The 20,933-nt window shown below is 48.8% G+C and overlaps 3 protein-coding genes across 5 annotated transcripts in view; all 3 read right to left on the reverse strand.

Moving 5' to 3' along the window:
• The window catches only part of LOC117581653 (paxillin-B), a 44,307-nt gene extending 24,111 nt beyond the window's left edge, over window positions 1-20,196 (reverse strand). The window contains exons 1-2 of the mRNA XM_034269030.1: window positions 20,073-20,196; window positions 15,643-15,952 (exon numbers count right to left, since the gene is read on the reverse strand). Coding sequence (XP_034124921.1) covers window positions 15,643-15,876 — 234 coding nt within the window. The 5' untranslated portion in view covers window positions 15,877-15,952; window positions 20,073-20,196. The remainder of the gene's footprint in view (window positions 1-15,642; window positions 15,953-20,072) is intronic.
• On the reverse strand, window positions 10,588-11,210 carry LOC117581654. The gene has a single exon (XM_034269031.1). It carries the CDS (start codon window positions 11,152-11,154, stop codon window positions 10,708-10,710), a length of 447 nt encoding a protein of 148 aa, XP_034124922.1. The 5' UTR covers window positions 11,155-11,210; the 3' UTR covers window positions 10,588-10,707.
• On the reverse strand, window positions 16,228-20,209 carry LOC117581651 (histidine--tRNA ligase, cytoplasmic). 3 transcript variants are annotated; one of them, XM_034269026.1, is made up of 6 exons: window positions 20,073-20,209; window positions 18,218-18,600; window positions 17,930-18,145; window positions 17,430-17,858; window positions 16,746-17,363; window positions 16,228-16,679 (listed from the first exon to the last, which is right to left on the reverse strand). In XM_034269026.1, the coding sequence occupies exons 2-6, from the start codon at window positions 18,470-18,472 to the stop codon at window positions 16,476-16,478; spliced, it is 1,722 nt and encodes a 573-aa protein (XP_034124917.1). In that variant the 5' UTR covers window positions 18,473-18,600; window positions 20,073-20,209; the 3' UTR covers window positions 16,228-16,475. The 3 variants fall into 3 exon arrangements, with proteins under 3 accessions (XP_034124917.1, XP_034124919.1, XP_034124918.1); XM_034269028.1 differs by having other exon boundaries at window positions 18,218-18,406; window positions 20,073-20,190; XM_034269027.1 differs by lacking the exon at window positions 18,218-18,600 and having other exon boundaries at window positions 20,073-20,202.
• Between the last annotated feature and the right edge of the window lie 724 nt (window positions 20,210-20,933).

The raw sequence follows: 20,933 nt of genomic DNA on the forward strand, positions 1-20,933 counted from the left end.
ACAAATTAAATGCAATTTATTTGCATTTTCGTTTCATTTTAAGCGCATTTAATGCGCCTAATAATAATAATAATCATCATGAAAAGGTGTAAGACAACAGAGGAGAAGAACACTCCGCTCCCCTCTGCACTGCACCACTCTTCTCAGCGATCCACAAAGAGCTTTCTGACTGCCAGCATCGTCCCACCAAGTTGTCTCCTCGCTGCTGTGTTGTCATTGCTGTTCGTCTTCGCTCGCTCTCTCTCTCTCTCTCTAGCAATTTATGGAAAGTCAATTAATTCTAATGAGCGCCTCCTCAATGACTGTCTGTGTGTGTGTGTCGGTGTGTTTGCTTGCGGCATGTAATTTCCATTTTTTATCCATTTTCTTTTACTTGGCGCAACTTAATTTAATGCGTTTGCAGAAACCGCAGAAGAAACACAACACAACAACAGGCCAACAATTGCATCCGCATTTCGTGCCAACTCCCCTTCCCCCACACACCCCTCTTCCACACCCTTCTCGAGAGTTTCTTCATGATTATTTGCTAATTAATTACGTCGACTACTTTTCGCGGCTTTCGTTTTGCGCCTGCGTGCACGTGGCTTTTCTGTTAACAGAGGGAATAACAGACAGAGCATAACAGCACTCCGCACACACTACGGAATCCCCCACAGACCACAGAAAGACCGAGAAACGTGTCGAATTTATGAACATGGAACATATCATATCCTTTCCTTTTTAGCTTCTACTTCGTCTTCCATGATATGCCACGCCACTTTACTCCACACTTCCAGGCCGTCAGTCCATTCCCATTCCTTTCCCATTTCCAACGATCGCCTGGCTCCTTCGAGCGTTCTCTTTGAAGGAATTTTAACAAGTTGCTGCAGCAACAAGAACAAAAGCAGTGCTAATTCCCCAAAGGCGGGCCCCCAGCACATTAACAATTTAAATACAACAAAACCAAAATCAGAAATCGAAATAAAATAACAAAATATATAAATAAGCCACAGCGTGGAGAAGAGTAGGGAAAGGGTAAGGGCAGCAGGCATGGCAAAATTTGCACTTTTGGAGACAGGAACGGAGCAGCAGCATCCAGCAGCATTCGCGATTCCCGAGTAGCAAAACAGAAGAACAAAAGCCAAAGCAAGGCAGAAAAAAATCATCAATCAAGAGGATCGGCCCTGGCATTGGCATCGGCATCGGCATCGGCGGCCTGTTGCTGGTGCTGCCTGAGAATCCCCGAGAGCTCATTAAAAAATACCAAAATCTTTGTACTGAAAATGTGACAAAATTTTTAAATCACCTTCACTCAGAGCAGAGCAGAAAAGAGACGACGGCAGAGCGGCAGAGTGGCAGAACAGAGACTGAGACAGCGGCAGAGCAGCGACACCGTTGTCCTGTGTCCAAACAGTGGGATGGATTCAAGTGGAATGTGGCAATACTTTACTGTGGGAAGATCGCTCAGGCTCTTATACTCTGGTATCTGCCGCAGGAATATGCATACATATGTAGATTTGCCTTCGGATGGATTAAGGAATCTAAAAGAGAACTTGCCCAATTCAGAGCAGAACTCACAAATGTCGATTTTATGCTGCATTTTTGCCGATCCTCGCCCATTGTCCCCCCACTGACGGCCCCAGAGAGAGAGAGAGAGAGCAACGGAATGCGATGGTTCTCTGGGCAGAACCCGAGTGTGGTGGCTGGTGCCGGTGCCGGTGCCTTCGTGGTTGATGCATTCGTCTGCTTCCTCGATTTGGCAGAAGGGCCCCGAGGGGGCGCGGTGGACAAACGATCGGGTGTGTGCGGTGTGGGGGAGACAGAGACAGAGCCAAAGCCAAACAAAAGTGCAAGTGATGCTCATGTTGGAAATCAGGTTCCCCCTTGAGGGTCGCAAGGAGCAACCAAGGGGGGAACGGGGGACTCCAGGGCTCTGGGATGTTTGCGCTTTTGTGTGGACGTTTTTTTTAATGAGCCTCTAATTGACATCTGCATTTATTTGCTGTCGCATCCGCATCCCGCGATTCTCCTACTCCCATCGATCACCGCGAACAAACACAAAAAGAGTGAGAGAGAGAGGGAGAGGGAGACACAGCCACAGCAGCAGCGGCAGTGAAACAAAAAAAAAAGAATATTTTAATTGGCATTTTAACTAAAAGTGTTTAGGCTTTAGTTAAAATTGTTGGCCAGAACCGACGGCTGGGAACTGGTTTCCCCACTTGGCTTGGCCGTCGCTCGGACACCCCCCGCGCCTACCCACCGCCGAGCCACGAACGACATGGCTCAACCCAATTAACGCGGCTTGCTCTCCTCTCCTCTCCACACACCACTCCTCTGCGCGGAGCTCAGAGCACAGATCGCCGACTGACACGGGGGGGAAATTGTGGATCGGCACTGCTTGCCGCATTATGCAAAAATAAATATTGCATATTTGATAAGAGAGCGACGCAGAGGGAGAGAGAGAGAGAGAGAGACAAGGGAAACGGACTGAGAATTGTTCTCTCTCCCTTTCTGTTGGCGGCGGCACACAAAAGCGAATGTCGCACGCACTGCTTGCCTCATTTACTCAAATCGAAAGCGACAATGCTTCGTTTGCTCCTCCACGAAAGGGGGAGGGGGAGGAGAGCGCCCTGCTGCTAATGATGATGTTTGCCGGCAATCTTCATCATTATCGTCATCATCATCATCGTGATGATCGGGGGAGCCGAAGCGTAAAGCGTAAAGCGAACAAAAAACGACAAAAAAGGGCAAAAGCCAGAAAAGAATCAAAAGCAGCGCAAAACAGCACGACGGTGGGGAGGGTGGAGGGAGCAGAGCAGGCAGTCAGCAGGTAGAAGCGGGCCCAGGCAGGGCCAGGGACTAGTGTGTGTACGCACCATGCGGTGCTCTTCCTCCTCATCCTCCTTCTTCTCTTCCTACTTGAGTGCTGCGCTGCGCTGCGCTGCGTTGCTGCCTTCCACTAAAAGCCAATTAAATGTGAGATCGTGTAATTGGCAAATTAATTTCAAACCAATTATAATGGAAAACGACCACAAAATGCGAAGGAAGGGGAGGAATACAAAAAAAAGAGTGAGATAGAGAACCAACGAAGAGTGGAGTTAGGCGGGGGAGGGGGAGAGGGAGAGGAAGAAAAAGGAGGATCAGCATCAGAAGAGCGAATACTCTCGCTCTCTCTCTCTCTCTCTCTCTCTTCGCTGCGTGTGAGGAATGGGAGGCAGGAATCGCAATAAAGAGAGCGAAAGCTTTACCGTTACGACAGAGCGTAAGCGCACTTGATTCATGCTTTGTTTTACTTTTACCACTGCTTGCCCTCCCACCCGACTACCACTGCTGGCAAGCAGCGTACGGCCTTCTAAGTGTTTCCCCTGCTTGCAGGCAGTGTCCGACCTCCTCTATTCTCCCACTGCTTGAATGCAGGGTGCTTGCGGGTCGCACTTCATTTTTCATTTCATATTTTGGCGCGACGCACTTCCTCCCTGCCCTCCCCGTTGTGTTCCTCTTTCCTGTTTCCACTATTCCCACCGGCAAGACGGCGGAGGCCAACCACAATGCCATTTCTGGCCCCCGGCTGAGGCTCTTTTGCTCTCTCTCTCTCTCTCCCTCTCCTCTCTTCTTCCTCTGTCTTTCAGAATATTAATAAGACCAATTGATGCAACTGAAGGCGCGCCACTCAGCCAGCGAGGTGGCTTGGGATGGACACCAGCTGTGGCACGAACCCAAAACAAAGGAACATTTTGATCTCGGCTCACGCACGATCCCCTGGCACGAATCCATCCCTAGGCAGCCGCTCTCCGGCTACCATCCTGCCGCTTTCTGGGCCACAAACAGCCACAATGCGATGTTAACTTTTTAATTAACGAGTTTTCTTTTTCGATGTCTCTCTCTCTCTCTCTCTCTCTCTTTCTGCATGCGTGCGTGCTCCGGCTCCGTCTCTGTCTGCGAGTTCTGGCTCTGGCTCTGGCTCTACCTCTTGGCGCTGGCTTTGGGCGCAACCTTAGCGCACTTTTATTTTAATTTAATTTAACTGCAAAAGTCGTCGCATGCCACCAATTGCAGAGAGACCAGTCTCGGCTTGGCTCTCCATCTCCCAGTCTCTCTTTCTCTCTCTCTCGTTCTGTCTCTCGTTCTGTCTCTCGCTTTATGGCAGACAACAACAAGTTTTGGGCCTCGGCTCCGATCTCCGACGACTCGCGATTCGGACACTGACTCTGTGGTCGGTGGCTGTCGTTGGGGCAATGCCATTTATTAATAAAATATTTGCAAATTGTTGTCATGTTACTTCCTCCCTGCACCTCTGCACCTCTGCCTCTCCGCCTCTAGCATGTTACACTGTGCAACACATGAATGCAGTTCTGGTCGAGTGCCCCGCAAAAGTGTCATAAATTAAAGGATTATCGGAGCAGGCAGAGAGAGAGAGAAAAAAGATCAAGCCACGGAATACGTTGCTAAGCAAGTTGTTAGCATTAAGGCGACTCTTGCCGCAATGTGTGGCAGTTACACTGTCCACCAAGCTAGTCTTTACAGGCATGGCAGCCCCAAAAAGTATGCTATACGCCAGATGTGGCTTATTTTCAACACAAAATAATATTTTGTTACCATTTTCTGGTCTCTGCTTTTGTTGCACAGTGTGAAAACTTCCTGGGGAGCCCCAAAGCGAAAGAGGGCGTTGCATGTAGGTGCGTCGCATCATCATAATCATCATCATCATCATTAACTTCATCATCGCACGCCTGCTGATGATCGTCTGGCGGCTACTGTGCTGCGGCTGTGGCAACCTGGGCCCTGGGTCTGGGGTCTGGGGTCTGGGGTCTGCCTCCAGAGGTGCGCGTGCGCGCCCTGCCAGCGATAAGATCAGCGGGGAACAGCAGAGGCACTCCGGCAGGCACAGAGGCAGGCAATAAGCCATACTAATAGGCTCTGCGGCCCTGCTTCCCGCACTGATGGGAAGATGGGAGATGGCAATGCAAGATGAAGGGAACCTCCTTCACGTCTGCCACACTCCACAAACTCCACACACCGTGCAGCACTCTGCCACACTCCATCTCTGCTTTATTTGCCACATTTGTATGAATAATTTAATTATTGTTTAAATGTTAATTAATGCAACGTGAGAGGCAGCAACTGCGACTGCGACTGCGACTGTGACTGCAAGGCAAGGCACTTCATAGGCACCTCCACCTCCACCTCCAACTGCACTTTCTGCCACTGACGCTGCCACTGCAGGAGCCTCTCCACTCTCTTCAATTTGACAGACACGCATTCAACATTCGGGCAGGGGGGCAGCATTAATGGTGCTGCTTGACTGACAACGACGGTAATGGCAGAGGGGACATGGGAATGATGGGTGTGGCTCTGCCACAGAGAGTGCAGTTGGGCCATAGGCAAATGTGTGAAATTTTAGATGATTCAATTGGGACCTCGAGGGCCCTTGCCATAGTAATTTAATCAACAGAAACAACAAGCTCGCCGCCCCCCCACAATATCTTCAGGGCAAGGGAAATTCTGTATTTTCTCTGTGATTTCTCTGTCGAGCCTGGAAATGCCACAAGAAACCGAAAGCTTTCACATTGCCACACTGACCCTAGCCCTTTGGTTTATTTTTAAAAACTCTGCCAGTAATTAATTTTCAATTTAGCTTATTTTAATTAGAAAATTTAAACATTTTTATTCCGCAAAACTGCAGCTTAAGGACTTTCAAAGGGTATCTTAGGCCTGAGGCCACTGCTTGCTTTCCTGCGCTCTGCCACGATCGCTGTGTTGTTTGTTTTTTTACAAGTTCTGCCGCGCTGCCGCGCTGCTGCCGCTGCCCCCTACGCCGCCCACGTCTGCGTCAGCGTCTATGCAGTAATCCGAAACCGCAGCGATTAGCAGCGAATTCCTCGCCCGTTCTCGCCTCTTCCGCTCTTCCACTCTTCCACTGCTCTGTGATTCTCTCGACAACGGTAATTAGAACAAATGGCGAAAATAAACAGTTTCTTGCGCTGCCAGAAGAACAGAAATCTGCAGGCAGACAAACAGAAAAGAAAACACAAGCGGAAAAACAGAGGCAGAAACGTAAACCAATTAAAAGGATCGTCGTGTAGAAGGGGATAGCGGCTAGCGGCAAGGGTAGGTGTTGCGGTGTTGGGGACGATGGGGTTTCCACTTACATATGCTGAAATCGAGTGGCACGGCACTGTTGCTGCTGCTGCTGCTTCTGCCGCTTTTCACTAGAATTCAGTTGTTGGGTTGGCGGATTGGTTGTTTTTTTGGGGTGGAGGGGGTTGGGTGTCCGTTTTGTTTATTTAGCTGAGATTCCCGCTTATTGTTATTGTTGCACAGTGGAATGCGTTGGCTGTTTATGCTTCACTCTCGAAACGCGCTAATTGAGTGCAAATTCCAATGTTGCTGGTGCTGGTGCTGTTGCCTTGCCTCTCTGTGTGTCTGTGCGGGATAACCGTTAATTGAGTAACTAGCAAGATCACTTTGCTGAAAGAGCGTAGGCGGCAGACAGGCAGGCAGGCGGAAGAGAGTGATTGAGCAAGTGCGTAAGAGAGGAGACACCTGAGCATACGCACACACACACACATACACACACACACACACGCGGATCACGGATCAAAGAGCGGGGAGGGGAAGGGCAGTCGATGCTCAATTAGTTAGCTCGTAAATTTGCATACTTTCTGTTGTATTTGATGACTTTTCTGCTCACAGAGGGGGGCTGAACACGCACACACGGTCACAGCAAAAAAAAATACACTTAGCACAGATACGAAAATACAGTAACTGTTTCTTGGTTTCTTGGTTAATATACGATACACGGCTGCTACAACACGCTCGCTCTCTCGCTTTGCTTTTTCATCAGAGCACACACCACACACGACCGTCAGCGCCGAAGTTTGTTTGGATTTTGAATTGAAATATTGAAATATTGCAGAAGTGACTCAGTGTAACGCGAAATTGAGCATCGGCTTGCCTCGGCTCGTTTCGTTTTCTCTCGGGTGCATGAATGAAAACAGAGATACGTACGTTTCTGCAGTAGCAGCGACGCAACGTCGACGGCGCTCAAGTAGGTGGTTGGCCACTGCGCTCGTTCTCGCTCGCTCGCTCTCTCACTCTCTGGCTCTCTCTCCCTCTCCCCATGAGGCTTATCAGCTGCTGCTGAGACCGGCATTTGCCGGTGTCTTTCCGTCTGTCTGTCTGACTCTGTTCTAGCGAGGGTTGTTTCTGCTCTTGCGCGTCGGTGGCCCCCGCGGTTGGTTGGGGCCGCGGCGCTGCCATTGGATGTCGCCGAAAACTGAGGCTGCCTATCACAGGTGCCCCCCAAGCAACGAGGGTGGTTGCCTAACAGACCACTAACAGAGCAGAGCCGAGCTCTGTTAAAGGCGCACCTGAGTAGTGTCCAGCAGGTGACCGACCACCCGCCCTCCTCCCAGCATATAGGTGGGGCCTGCAATAGTTTTTCTGCCCCTCAACAGTTATTTCTGTTCGGATGTGTTGCTTCTCATTTGATTTGCTCGCTCTCTCTCTCTTTCGATGGCTCTCTGTAACGATGTAACTAACCCCCTCTCCGACACACACCAGCAGACCCGTTGCAAATGAGATGTTTCTTGAGAAAAAACATCAACAAAAACGACAACAAAAGCAGAGACGCGGCAGAAGCAACCACACGATGAAGGGGCTGCATAAATAATGCGCTCAAAAACTACTTTGCCAGGAGACTTGGGTGGCGAAAGGGGAAAGGCAAAGAAATGCTACCAAGAGAGCGACAATGCATCCCTTCCACTGTAAGAGCTAGCGGTGGGCAGGGAGCAGACATTATTCATACATAAAAAGCCAATTAAAAATTTATAATAAACCCCGCGCCAAATACAGCAACCCCCAAAAAAAAGCCAAGGAAAAGGAAGCGCGACCCACAGTGGCACGCACAGTGGGACAAATCTCAAGCGATGATGAGAGACACACACAATAAGAACTGTTATCAATCAGTGGGCCTACTGTTCGGGGCATGTGGGTGTTTAAGGGGTGGTGGGGGAGTATGGGGAGCTGGTCACACGCATCTAGCGGTAAATTAGATGTAAAATAATGAACATTTCAATTAAAATAATTAATATTATGGTCAGAGGGGTATTCCTCTTTTGGGGGGATGCTGCACTAAGCACTCAATTAACCATTTTAATGTTTATGGATCAGGATGGAGCGAAGGGCTGGTGTGCTTTTTAATTATAATTAAACATGCGAGCCGCCTGAGTGGGCCCACCCCTTACTCGCTCTCTCACTCTCTCTGTCTTGCAAGCTCTTTGGCTCTGGCCATGACATAATCACTTAGCCGCGTGCAGAGCCGCATTTAGAATTAATTCCACTCAAGTGCGTTTCTCTGGGCCAGCAGCAGCAGCCCAGCCCAGAGTGAGTGGTGGGTGGCAAAGAGACACACAAAAAAAAAAGCACGTGGCTCTGCATTCACCGTTAGAGTACATTTCGCGAGCGCAACAAATTGCACGCTAATTGCTCATGTTCAATTAAGAGAAAAGGAGCCAAAGCCCGAGCAAAAGCAAAAGCAAAAGCACTCGCCAACACAACCAACTCCCACTCAAACCATTATTGGCTCTGGCAGCAAGGTGTATGAATTCAGGGTGAGGCGAGCCCCAGGTAGGCACTTTGAAGATGGTCGCATATCTAGCTGACACACGCACACAGAAAACATCTACAGTGAAAGAGTGACAGCCAAAATATGCAACGGGAAAAATATGGAATCGCCTACCTTTAATTAATACACCATTGGCTTTGGCTTCGGAATTCGACACACACACACACAAACACGCACGAACACACGCGGTGTGCGCTTTCCCACAAGCCTGAACCAGAGCAGGATTGTCGTGATGCTGTGGAGAAGGAGAGGGAGAGAGGTATAGCAGCCAGAGCGGACTGCTTTTTGTTTTGGTCTTGATCCCTTGCGCAAATAATTGCCTAATTGTCTCTCTGTTCTGTTGTCTCACTCTCTCTCTCTCTCTCTAACTGCTTGTCTCCCATTCCATGCATGCAAATGGCAGCGCATATTTCTTATACACAAATCCATTTCCATCTATTAATTGGCAGCCCTCCCTCCCTCAGCTGCTGGAGCAGCTGCTCCGCAGGACTCTGGGCCCTTTTTTTTACTCAATTAAGCGCTTCTGCAAATACAAAATGAGACAGAAGCGAAGCAACGTTCCACTTGAATTCTAGCTGCGGTTTTGCGAAGGGAGAGTAGGATTAGGACACTGGTCTCGATTTCCATTTGCATTCCTATTTCCAGTCCCGTTTCCCAGGCGGCGGAGCGAACACACTGTGTTTGCATACGTCATTAAAGATGGCCGACCCTTGCTCTCTCTTCTTGCATCATCATCATCATCATCATCATCATCCTTGCCCATCATTTGCCCATTTCCATGCTGAAACTATACTCTCTGCCATTAACCTGATCGCTGTCAACGCACGCTCTCTTTCCCGCGCTCAAGCTCTGATCTCTTTGACACACTTTCGCACGCAAATTCTAATTGCAATTACTATTGATATTGATTGCCCTTCGACTCGGTCCGTTTCTCTTTAAAATGCAAACACAAAACAGCGCCGACAGACGATAGAGCGGGACCAAAGCGCGCCTGATTGCAGGCCATTGTGCGACGTCAGCGCAATATCAGATTTCAATGCATAATTTACGGCCTGCGACTGTAACTGCGATTCCGACTGCACTTTAAAGTCCGACAAAATCTTAACCCAAGCAAACCCACAGCCCAGGCCACCCACCAGGACGTGGCACGGCGACATTTGCTCTTGATAAATGATACGGCGCCGCCTACGCGAACGCGTCAAGGGTTGCCGCCGCATTTTGCGGTGCGCCGCAACGCCGATCAAACGCGATAAACGTTGACAGTGGTCCGGTACGGGTCCGGGCGGGCCGGAACAGTGCAGGGGTGAAGGTTACGGTTAACGGCAGCGCCAGCAGCAGAAGCAGCAGCGGCGACTGTGGTTGACAGTGCAAACGGTTGCAAGTCAAAATTAATTAGAATTTTTCAACAAGAACTCACTGACACAAGCACACACACATGCATGTACTCTCTCCTATTGAAAATCAATGTGACAGCCTCGACTTTGTAATGCTCTTAACAGCAAAGACAATTATGGGATGACACCTACAAACACTTAACAAATGGAATGAGTGCGAAATTTTGTTAACAATAATCACACAACCATATTTCTGGCTATTTTCGTAATTTCAGTCCATCAAGCAGTTGTCATATCACATTCCCCAGTGGTAGAGTATAAGCAGTTCTCCTTCAGCCCAGGATAAATGTACCGCAGAGCAGTAGAAGGAGAAGGAGAAGGGTAATCACGAGCATAGCGGTAAATTGAAATCAGTACAAAACAGAAGAGAAGAAGCAGCAGAATACAAAACAAAAAGTAAAAAACGATCATTAATCATCGGGCGAAAAGGGTTGACACGCTTTGCAGTGGCTGGCACTGGGCGGGGTGGCTGCTTCTATGCCTCTGCCACTGTTCCTGTTCCTGGTTGTGCTTCCGCTGCTTGACCGGAGAGTCGCAGCGACAGCCAGCCCCCAGGCCAAACACAAAGATATGTACACGGGATGGGAGTTAGCTTAATGCATTTAATGAAAGAGACCTTTTCCATTTCTTTCTATGTAAACGAGGAGCACTTGGGCAACGTTAACTAGCTGTTGGGCGTAGAACCTTCCATCACCGATGACGACGACCCTACCCTGACGAGGGCGACGATGATTCCTGTTGGTCTTCGTCTTCGTCGTCGGAGGAGGAGGATAGGTCGAGCAGTCCCTGCATAATCTCCAGACTGCGGCCGTTCACCATCTCGGTGAGGGTCTGCGCACAGCGCCGATCCTGCATCATCCGTTCAATATTCTTGTGGAGGGCGAATGGATCGCCCAATAGACCATTCCGCAGCTCCTTAATGCAGCGACGTTTGCGACGCAGGCCATGCTCATCGGTGTGCTCCTCCAGCAGCAGATTCACGGCACGCTCCACGTTGTTCCCAGCCTCGCTGAGGCGGCTTCGGGCCAGGCCCTCCGGATAGCCCATGGCCATAATCACTTTCACGCGGCGCTCCGTTTCCTTTTGGTCAATAGCAGAAACATTTTTTGCTTTTTCTGTTGATTCTGCTGACACTAATTGCGGCGCTTTTGACATCTCGTTTGCTCTGACTTCGCTTTCGTTTATGCTTTTAGCAATGCTTCGATAGACTGGATAGGGGTGAGAGAAGATATTCACAAGAAAGAAGTTTATGCTGTGCCCTCTCTCGCATTCCTTATTATTTCGACATTCTTTGTTGTTTTTTCTAAGCCATCGAAACCGCTCTCCCAAAATGTGAAGTTAAGACGCAGTTTGTATACCCTCACAGACAGTATACCAGTTCGGGCACACATTTACGTATTTGCAATGCAGAGGTAAAAGCAAATTCAGCTACAAAATGTACATGGTTAAGCCATTTCCCATGTACCTAAGGATGTGCCATATCCATTTTTTCCTATGTTCTAAAGGCCAGGCGTATAAATCACTCATAAATATTAGATCGCCGAAAGCAAAGGGTATACGAAAACCGACGCTACTCTACAGCTGATCTTCGACAGCAACAGCTTTGCTCTGCTTGCCGCTCTCTAGGTACTTCTGCTCTCAGAGCATTCTCTCTCACTCTAGTTTCCTTATTAGCTTCTTGTTCTGTTTTGACTGCCGCTCTCTTGTGTCCATAAACAGTTATGTCATTCTGCTGTCGATATATGTATGTACATATGTTGGCACGTAAATGTGTATGTATTTATGTGTTTGAAAGGAAACGAAAATATAATCTTGTGTGTGCGATTGTTTTGGCTGCTTTTGGGGAAAAGCAATAAGTTAACAACAATTATACACATACACACCAACAAACACACAAACACAAAGAAAAGGCTGAGGGTCCCACAGCTGCTGCTGTTTCCCCTCTGCCACTGACTTTGACTTCTATGTATTTATGCGTTGCACAATTTTAAATAATCACCCCGCTGGGAAATTTCAAGCAAAATACCCTTTCGTTCGCTCGCTCCATCTCTCTCTCGCACTCCCTGTGTGTTTATGTGTTATTTACACTGATTTATTGCCATTTTCTTTTGGTTTGTTCTGTTTTTGGTCACTCTTCTTCTTTGACCCCTGGGAAAGGGTTACGACGAACAAGTGGCCCGTAAAAAACACTGCCAAACCCTCATCTATCACAATTTCTGGGCCCGTTCTGCTCACAGTTTTGGGTTAAAAACGCATTATTGTGCTTTTCTGGTAATTGAAGTTTTTAGTTTTCATTAGCCGGACAGGGGACAAGGGATACGACGTCGACGACGACGACGACGACGACGACGACGACGACGACGACAAGGGACGACATGATGAAGATTGCAACAAAGAGATGCTGGGAATGAATGTTAGGGAGAAATAAGAGAGAAAAGTAAAATAAATTACACATTTAAATTAACCCATTAACGACGGTCGGAAAATGAGTGGCGCACCACGGCCATCCAACGAATGCGGTGTCTACGAGCGAAGGAGATTCGGATTCCCCTTTCCATGAGGAGAGGGTGGGGCCAATACATAATATCGGATTAACGTTACAGTCAGTCACCACTTTTGTGCAATTGTTTGCAGGCGCTGCAGCGGCAATTTTAAAGCGGAAATTGAAAAGTTTTTCCCAGCGATTCCTTCCAGAACAGAACCTTTTTGAAATATGTGCGAAACGTGCACAGTTCGCGCCGATACTTATCAGGAGTTTCGGTGTCGAAGTCAGAGCCCAGCCAGCTTTGCCGATTGTTCGATTTTACAACAAATGGCAAAATCACTTAACACACCGTTAACACCCACATTAGTTGTACTTGGCCGCACACACACACACACACATATATATATATATACATGCACACGCATAGAAGCAGCAGCCAAGAGCACGTGACAATAAAAGGACGGGAGTGGGAGTGGGACAAGCAGAGTTCCACTTACAGTTAGAGTTTCAATTACTTTAGCCACCACCAATACCCCGCACAGAAAAAAAAACGTCCTCTCATAATCGAATTAAATGAGAGAGTGGCAGCGGGAGAGAGCGAGAGCGCTATTCAGTCATTAAAAACGCAGGCAGCACGATTGCACGCAAATTTGCTGGTACCACCGCCGATTCCCTTCTCTTCCCTGCTGTTGCTGGTCACACACATGCAAGGGAAACTATGAATGAATGAAATTGGCAAACGCACGTGTCGCTCTGGTCACCCGAGATAAGCAACTGCTGCCGCGTGGCCCTCGCTCTAGATCTCTCCCTCTCCCTGCATCGAGCGAGAGATACCATCGATGCACGGATGATGGACTACAATGCGAATGAGAGAGAGAGAGAGTGAGTGGGTGCGTTGCGTATTTATGACTTTGAATCCGATTTCCAGATCCATTGCCAGCCAACGATAATCGTTATTAATATTATTAGTGTTTGTTCGCTGCAGCCACACCCTTACCCGCAGAGAGGGTACACTGACTGTGACACAAGCGAGTGGCTGCGCGGACAGGACACTGAATCCCTTGAAGGACTCTAACTGGGGGAGTATTCCAATGAATATATGAAATAGTTTGAAACTCCCATCACAGAAAGTGTATCCCCCTCTTCGGTGTTGAATGTTCCCCCATTTGAGGTCCGTAATTTTTTCTTTCCAAGGCGATGAACTGCGAATCGGAAAATTGAAGCTTAGCGCGAGAGAAAAATGGCAGATAGATGGCCATCTCCGTAGATGGCAGCACTCCCAAAAGGGATTTGGACATATTAGGACGAAAAGCCCTAAATCGGATCCGTACTGGCCCCCCTATCCACAACCACAAGGGAGCTCTTTACTTTTTTCTAACCAGAAATCCACCTCAAATTGACCCTGGTCCCCTCACCTACGCAAAAGGGCAGGCCCTACCCCCTTACCCTACAGCTACCACCTACCCCATGGTTTGCGGCCACACAATTTGACTCTGCGATCTGAGTGCACTGGAAGATGGAATAATGAAATGGAAACCGAGCTTAGCAAATCACAAATTTATGAGGCAATCCATCAATGCCAGGCCGAACAGTTTTCAGGGGACAACGAGCGGCGGCGCACCATTCTAATCGCTTCCCACGATCGGCAGAGGCAGAGCTACTGCAGGGAGCATTTCCATATGTAAAATTGCGCCTTCATTAATCCGTAAATTAGAACCATCGAATGATAGCTGCGTCGCTTCCCCCTGTAGAGTTCACCGCTGGCTGGAGTGCACTGCACCCCCTGTGCAGTACCCTGAAACAAATCACTGCAAACACACACACACACACACACACACACACAGAAGATGCACGCACATGAATGCCATATGAAGGGCAAAACCCAAACCCACCGAAATTCCCACCACCACGCGTGTGCACAGTGGGCAGGCGGTGGCCAAGCGAGCAGCGAACATTGAACCGAAATTAGAAACCACAAAAAATCCCCACTGCCGATTTGTTTATCTACTTCTGGATAATAAATACAAATGATTTTAGTGTATTTTCATCAATCGTAGCTTACATTTCGGCGAGTGACGGTACGAAACTTTCTGTGCCATTCCCACCCACTGTGCAACCCGTCATCAGCTTCGGCCTGGCACTGACATGTCAGCAGGCGAAAGAGAGAAGAGAGTGAGAGAGCAGCAGGAACAACAGTAAATGGTTGGACAATCGTTGAAACGAAATGACATTTTATATTAAAACTGTATTAGCCAGACAGACACTGCGAGCGAGTGAGCGAGAGCGACACTGGGCAAGAGACGTGAACGTTTCGGCGTTGCGGCGGCGGCGCCTGTCAAAATCAGTAGCGCGTTAGGACATTTGAATGAGAAGAGGAGGAACGACCCGACCGACCGACCGACGGCACCTTGCCATCAAATTGTACGCAGTGAGGCATGAAAAATGCGCCTGTCGGAGCAGAGACAGAGGGAGAGAGAGAGAGAGAGAGCGGGACATCAGAACTCAATTCGAGCGTGAACGGGGGGAGCGATGGGCAGCCGCGACAGCATTTGACATAATCAAATTACCTAATGGCCAGGCGGACGGGATGCAGATCAGCATGGGCTTTGGCTTTGGCTTTGCCTTTGGCTTTCTTTTTTTCTCCTTCTGTGAGACAACCAAAGAGGCCTTGCCATTCCCATTCACGAATTCCATTCCAAATCGTCACACAAATAAGAGGCTTACGCACGAAGAACAACGCTGAGAGAACTCAATTTCTAGTCGACAAAGTAATATTTTTTTTTTTAAATTAGTCTGTTAAATCGCGAAATAATTTCCAGAATTTCAAGCGCAGCTGCCCCATATGCCCGGACCTGGCCACAACCTTCGATGAGCGCCTGGCCATGGTTCTGGATCGTTGGGCGTACGACCTCTTCAAGGTGTTCTTTGCCAGGAAGTGGCCAGAGAAGAGAGAAACAGTTGGCAGAGCTGGTGGCACCACCCGTCGACTCAACCGAGTCCTTCGCGCATAACAGACGCCAAAAGGCAACGTCTGCCTTCCACGCACTAATCTCCGAGATGGCCAAGCAGCAAGCGAACCCCTCGCCCATCTACGTGATAACCAAAAGCGTACGTTGATCCTGTCTAAATAGAGTATAAAGAGAACTGTCGAAACTCACCTTGAAATCGGGCGGAGTGGTCGTGGAGGAGGCTGTGCCTGTGGTTGTGGGTGTGACCCCTGCGGCGGGATTCAGCTCGATGTTTATGTTATTGGGCTCCATGATGAGTCCGAGGCTCTGGAGATTGCACACCTGCGGCATTTGCATGGTGGGCGTCGGTACCTTGAGCACGGCGACAGTGCAGTCGATGCTCGAGGCTGTCACCGTTGCCGTTGCGGGCAGCGTCTCCGGCATTCTGTTTTCCCGCCTATTCTCTGTATGTCTCTTGTTGTTGCTGCTCCACCTCCTGCTGCTGGCCTCGACAGTTGAGCTGCAAAATGGAAACATTGATTTAAACACACGACAAGCAGTGCATCAAAAAGGTCACACGACAAGCAGTGCACCAAGGTGAATTTACACAGAAGATTCCGTTGTGCGCTGTGTATTCACCACGCAGCAAGCACTTACAGCTAGAAAGGGATGGAGATACTTCACCATGGTGAAGTAAGTTCCAATTGGAGAGAACTCCACACAGAAAGATCTAAAACACAGTTTGGTTTCTCCGTTATTCTCGTTTAAATGCAAATTGCTAATTTGCAATTTTATTTTTAGCTTTCAGTTTTGGTATAAGTTCAAAGGTCCAAAGTAATTCCTACGATTACTTATAATAGTAGCACAAGAGGCACCTCTGGGCCCAAAAATACAAAACGTACAAATACAAAAAAAAAAAAGGGGAAAGGGGGAGGAAAGGAAGGGTATTACTGGCTGAATTCGGTTTATAAATTAAAGGATAGGCGGCAGACACCATCAGTGCGGTTTTGTATCCAGTATCCAGTATCCAGTATCCATGTGGCTTAGGCCTGCTGACGTCTTTTTATCTCTGCGGGCAAATCCTCCAGCTTGACGCTCGTCTCCTGCCGCGTGGTCACCTCACGCAGCTTGACGAGTCCCTGGGCCAGCTCCGCATCGCCCAGGACAACAACCAGTGGAATCTGGTGCTCCTCGCAGTGCTGCAGCTGGGCCAACAGCTTCGGATTCAGCTTGTACGAGTGCTCCGCCTGCAGAAGAACAGATTGAATATTCGATTACAGGGAGATCCCTTTGGGTACAATGCTTCAGCGCACCTTGATGCCTGCATCCCAGAGCTGGTTGAGCACCCGCAGCCGCTGCTCGTGTAGACCCTTGTGGGCGGAGGCCACGTACGCCTCCACGTCGTTGGTGCGCAGCTTCACTTTGCTGGCCGCAAAGCGGGCCTCCAGCACCGAGAAGATGCGCTCCACACCAATGGATACGCCCACGCAGGGCACGGCCTTGCCGCGGGGATCAAACATCCCCACCAGATTGTCGTAGCGTCCGCCACCGGCCACAGATCCGATGGTGGCCTGCTCCGCGGGCTCCCCGTTCTGCTGGGCCGATTTAGCCGGCGAGCTGCTGCTGCCGGACTCCGCCTTGAGCACACCCTCGTAGATGACGCCCGTGTAGTAGTCGAGGCCGCGCGCCAGACTCAGATCGAAGCTCACGCGCTTGTCCAGGCCGAAGATGGAGCAGTACTTGAGCAGCAGCTGCATTCCCTCCAGACCCTTGACAGCATTGGACACTGCCTTGAGCTTGGGATCCGCCAGCAGCTGCTCCACCAGTTCCGTGCCGCCGCTGAGGCGCACATACTCGCCAATCCGGTCGGCTGTGGCCTCGTCCAGGCCCTTCTCCGTCACCATCTCCTTGCGCACATCCGCCCAGGGGGACTGGAAAGAGAATCGATCTCGATTAGGGCATATCCACTAAGCAGAGGCCTGTGTCCCAGCTCCTACCTTGTCCAGCTTGTCCACTGCCGAGCAGATGGTGCGGAAGCTCTCAGCCGGCACGCCGCAAGCCTCGAACATGCCGTCCAGCAGCTGGCGATGGTTCAGCTTTATCACATAGTCGCCAATCTCGAGGGTGTCCAGTATCTCGGACACGATCTTCACGCACTCCGCATCGGCCAGCATGGGGTCGTAGGTGCCGGCGATGTCAAAGTCGCACTGATAGAACTCCCGGTAGCGGCCGCGGGTCATGGCCGGATTGTCCCGCCGATACACCTTGGCGATGTGGTAGCGCTTGATGCTCGATATCTTGTTCATGGCCAGGTAGCGGGCCAGCGGCACTGTGAGATCGTACCGCATGGACAGAATCTCGCCGCCCTGATCCTTCAGATCATAAATCAGCTTCGAGTCCTCGCCGTACTTTCCAGTCAGCACTTCCTGTGAGGGTAGAGGGGGGGATGAATCTTTAGTAGGCTTTGGTCTGGTATGTGGGAGGGTGCTGAACTCACCTTTAGCTCAAAGACGGGCGTGTCGATGGCCTCGCCACCGTGGCGCTTAAACACCTGCACAATCTTGTCGAGAACGCCCTGACGCAGCGTCATCTGCTGTGGTCCATAGTCCCGGGTGCCCTTGGGCGTCTTCAGGGTGAACTTTTGGCTAGCGGGTGCCACATCACCACCTAGTTTGGCCTTGAGGGCCAGCAGGCGGGCGACTTCCTCATCGATCTGCAAGTAAGAAGCGGTATATGGCGCTGCAATACTTGTGTCAGTGTTGGTAAGCGGTACTTAGATGCTAACCTTATTGATCTGTGCTTGTTGTTGTTGTTGTTGTTCTTGTATTTCTTGTTGCTGTTGTGGCTCATGCTGATTTTGTTGTTGTTGCTGTTTATCAATTTTAAATTTCTTCTGCTGTGGCGGCTGCTGCTGCTGCTGCTGCTCTCCCAGCAATATCGTTGATCTCGCGCGTACACCGCCTGGCGGCGCCAGCTGGTACATTGTTGCACACTGAAACGCAGCACTACAGCGCCACTGGCGGCCAATTGAACGCAACATATGTTTTTGTTTTTGCTTTACTCTTAAACTGTTCGTTTTTTTCTTTGCCTTTCTTTCTAATCTCTTATTTTTCGTTTTACTGCTCAATAATTGGCAACAACTTTCTTTCGCAATGTGCCTTTTCAAACCTAATTAAACAACAACAACAATAAATGAAACTTGTTAAGGTTCGAACCTCTCTCTCTCTCGCTCTTTCGCCTTGCGGTTACTTTTTCTACTTATTATTTTATGACTAAATGTGTTAGTGACGAAATAAGGTGAATGTACAAGAAAAAACAATGCGTGAGTGTGTGTGTGTGTGTGTGTGTGCAGTCTAAACCAAATGGAATCTAAGCCAGCATTAAAAAAAAAACAATACAAATATTGCGTTCCATTGACCGTCAGGGCGCTGATGCGTTTTCTTTCGTTTATTATTGAACACTTTTTTTTGATAGCACTTAAACACTCGGAGAGGGGGGACGAATCGGAACGGAACTAAAACAGGAAAGTGACGCGCGGCGGCTGGTTCAGTGGACTGTGGGTGGTGGGCGTTGAAGGACAAACAGTTCACTGAACTGAACTGGTTCTCGGATCCTTTGCACTGTTTGCATCAGTGTTCCGCCAGATGGCAGCACTGGGAGGGACGGTGGGCAACAGCTGATCGTGCATTCACACGCATGCATAGCACAGCACACACACACACACTCATGCAGAATTTTGACATTAGACATCCAGTTACTTAAAAGATAATGCGGTCTAGCAGGTTTTTGAGGGGGCCCCCCCGCAACAGAAAAGCTACTATAACCACCATGTGCCCGCCGTCGCATATGTATTTGCCTCCTGCTTGACGAGTCTCCCATCATATGGACAAAGTCAGTCAGTCAGTTGGTCACACACACACACACACACACACACACACAACACAACACACTGCATAATGCGTCCAACAACAAATGCCAGCGGCCAAAAAGCTCCCTTGACAACTGTCCGAAAGTGAATGGATGTGGTAGTGGGGTTCAAGCGGTAATCGTGCATTTGGATATATAATTTAAGAGTGCAATGCCTGCCACAAACAAAAAGAGAAACAACAGCAACAAAAGCAAACGAGAATGTGAAAGTTGCAGAGCGCGCGCGCTCGTATGTTTCTTTTGTGTTCGCATTATTGCTATTTCTGTTTCTGTTTCTCCTTCTTGTGCTGCTTGCTGCTGTTGCTTCTACTGCTTGCTGGCTCTGCAATCAATCTAATTACTGTAAAATTCAATACATTTAACTGCCAACGCAGCACTGAATCACAGCGGCGGTGGCACAGAGCGGCAGTTGCGTGAATTCTGATTTCGGATCTGTAAAAGCTGACGAAATCCGCAACCCTGATTGCGCCCTGGGATGGTGATGGTGCAACAGGGTCTGGGATTAGCTGCAGCCAGCCATACAGGGCACAAAGGGGGGGGATTCCAGCAATTTCAAGAACAATTGCATTATTTCTGTGTACACACACAATGGTGGTCATTGGTTACGGCCAGTGGCTGGTGGCTGGCAGCGGCTTCGGCAGTGGCAGAGCGGCATGCGTATGGTGGGGGAGGATGGGGGGATGCAGTGCGCATGTAGCAAACAGAACACTGACCTTCTCCTTGGACTCCTTGGCTCCCTTCAACTGACGCACGAGATCGCCTTGCAGTTTAATTTGCTCCAAAATCTGTTCACGCGAATCACTCATATTCCGGGACAAGTGCCAGCCAAAGACAACAGAAAAATCGGCAACACGGGGAGCACAGAAATGGCAGGGTACACTTTTTCGTGGCAGTGAAAAATGGCGAGGCGCGCGACGTAAAGAATACAATTTTTATTTTTGCCAAAAAACGTTGATGGACGCACGAGGTAAGCAGTGTGCCCGCGGAGTAATCGATTAAATATGCCGTCTGACCGTCAATAACATACTGAAATTTACATTTCCAATTTCTAAATATACCTCTGAGCAAAAAAAAATGTATTTTAATATTCCATTTAATATTGCAAGCTAAAATAGATCCTCATAGACCCCCCTTTCTCCATAAGATTGATTACTTTTCATAGCATCCTTATACTAGATTGATTACAAAATAAAGTTTAAACCAAAAGATCAACACAAAATAAACGTAAAACAAAAAGTAAGTGTGCATGTAAAGAACGTGGGAATCAAATTTAAAGAAATCGCTGCGAGGAAAACTCCCATGTTGTGAGAGAGAAACATCCTATAAACGAGAGGAAACTAACAAGGAAATAAGAGAAGTTGCCCGTCTGACCTTCAGAAATATACCGAAATATACCTACTCATTAAAAAAAATTACCGTAAATATACCGCGAAGAAAACGAACTTAACCCACATAGCCCCGCAGTATTTAAACAGCTTAAAAAGTTTAGTTAAACCGCGAAAAAAAATACTGTTGGTAAAGGTTCTCCCAAGCCTTTTTTGGCGGGTACATGGATATTTTGTGTAAAGTAAATG

This window comes from Drosophila guanche, unplaced genomic scaffold (genome assembly GCF_900245975.1).
Source record: "Drosophila guanche unplaced genomic scaffold, DGUA_6, whole genome shotgun sequence".
Classification (NCBI taxonomy): Eukaryota; Metazoa; Arthropoda; class Insecta; order Diptera; family Drosophilidae; genus Drosophila; species Drosophila guanche.

Excerpts from the sequence above, each read along its gene's own strand:
- LOC117581651 (XM_034269028.1), bottom strand. The coding sequence starts at position 20,165 with ATGAGTGATTCGCGTGAACAGATTTTGGAGCAAATTAAACTGCAAGGC. Across the intron at positions 18,146-18,217 it reads AACAAGCACAGATCAATAAG|ATCGATGAGGAAGTCGCCCG; the intron begins GTTAGCATCTAA and ends TCTTACTTGCAG. Across the intron at positions 17,859-17,929 it reads CGCCCGTCTTTGAGCTAAAG|GAAGTGCTGACTGGAAAGTA; the intron begins GTGAGTTCAGCA and ends CTACCCTCACAG.
- LOC117581654 (XM_034269031.1), bottom strand. The coding sequence starts at position 11,154 with ATGTCAAAAGCGCCGCAATTAGTGTCAGCAGAATCAACAGAAAAAGCA.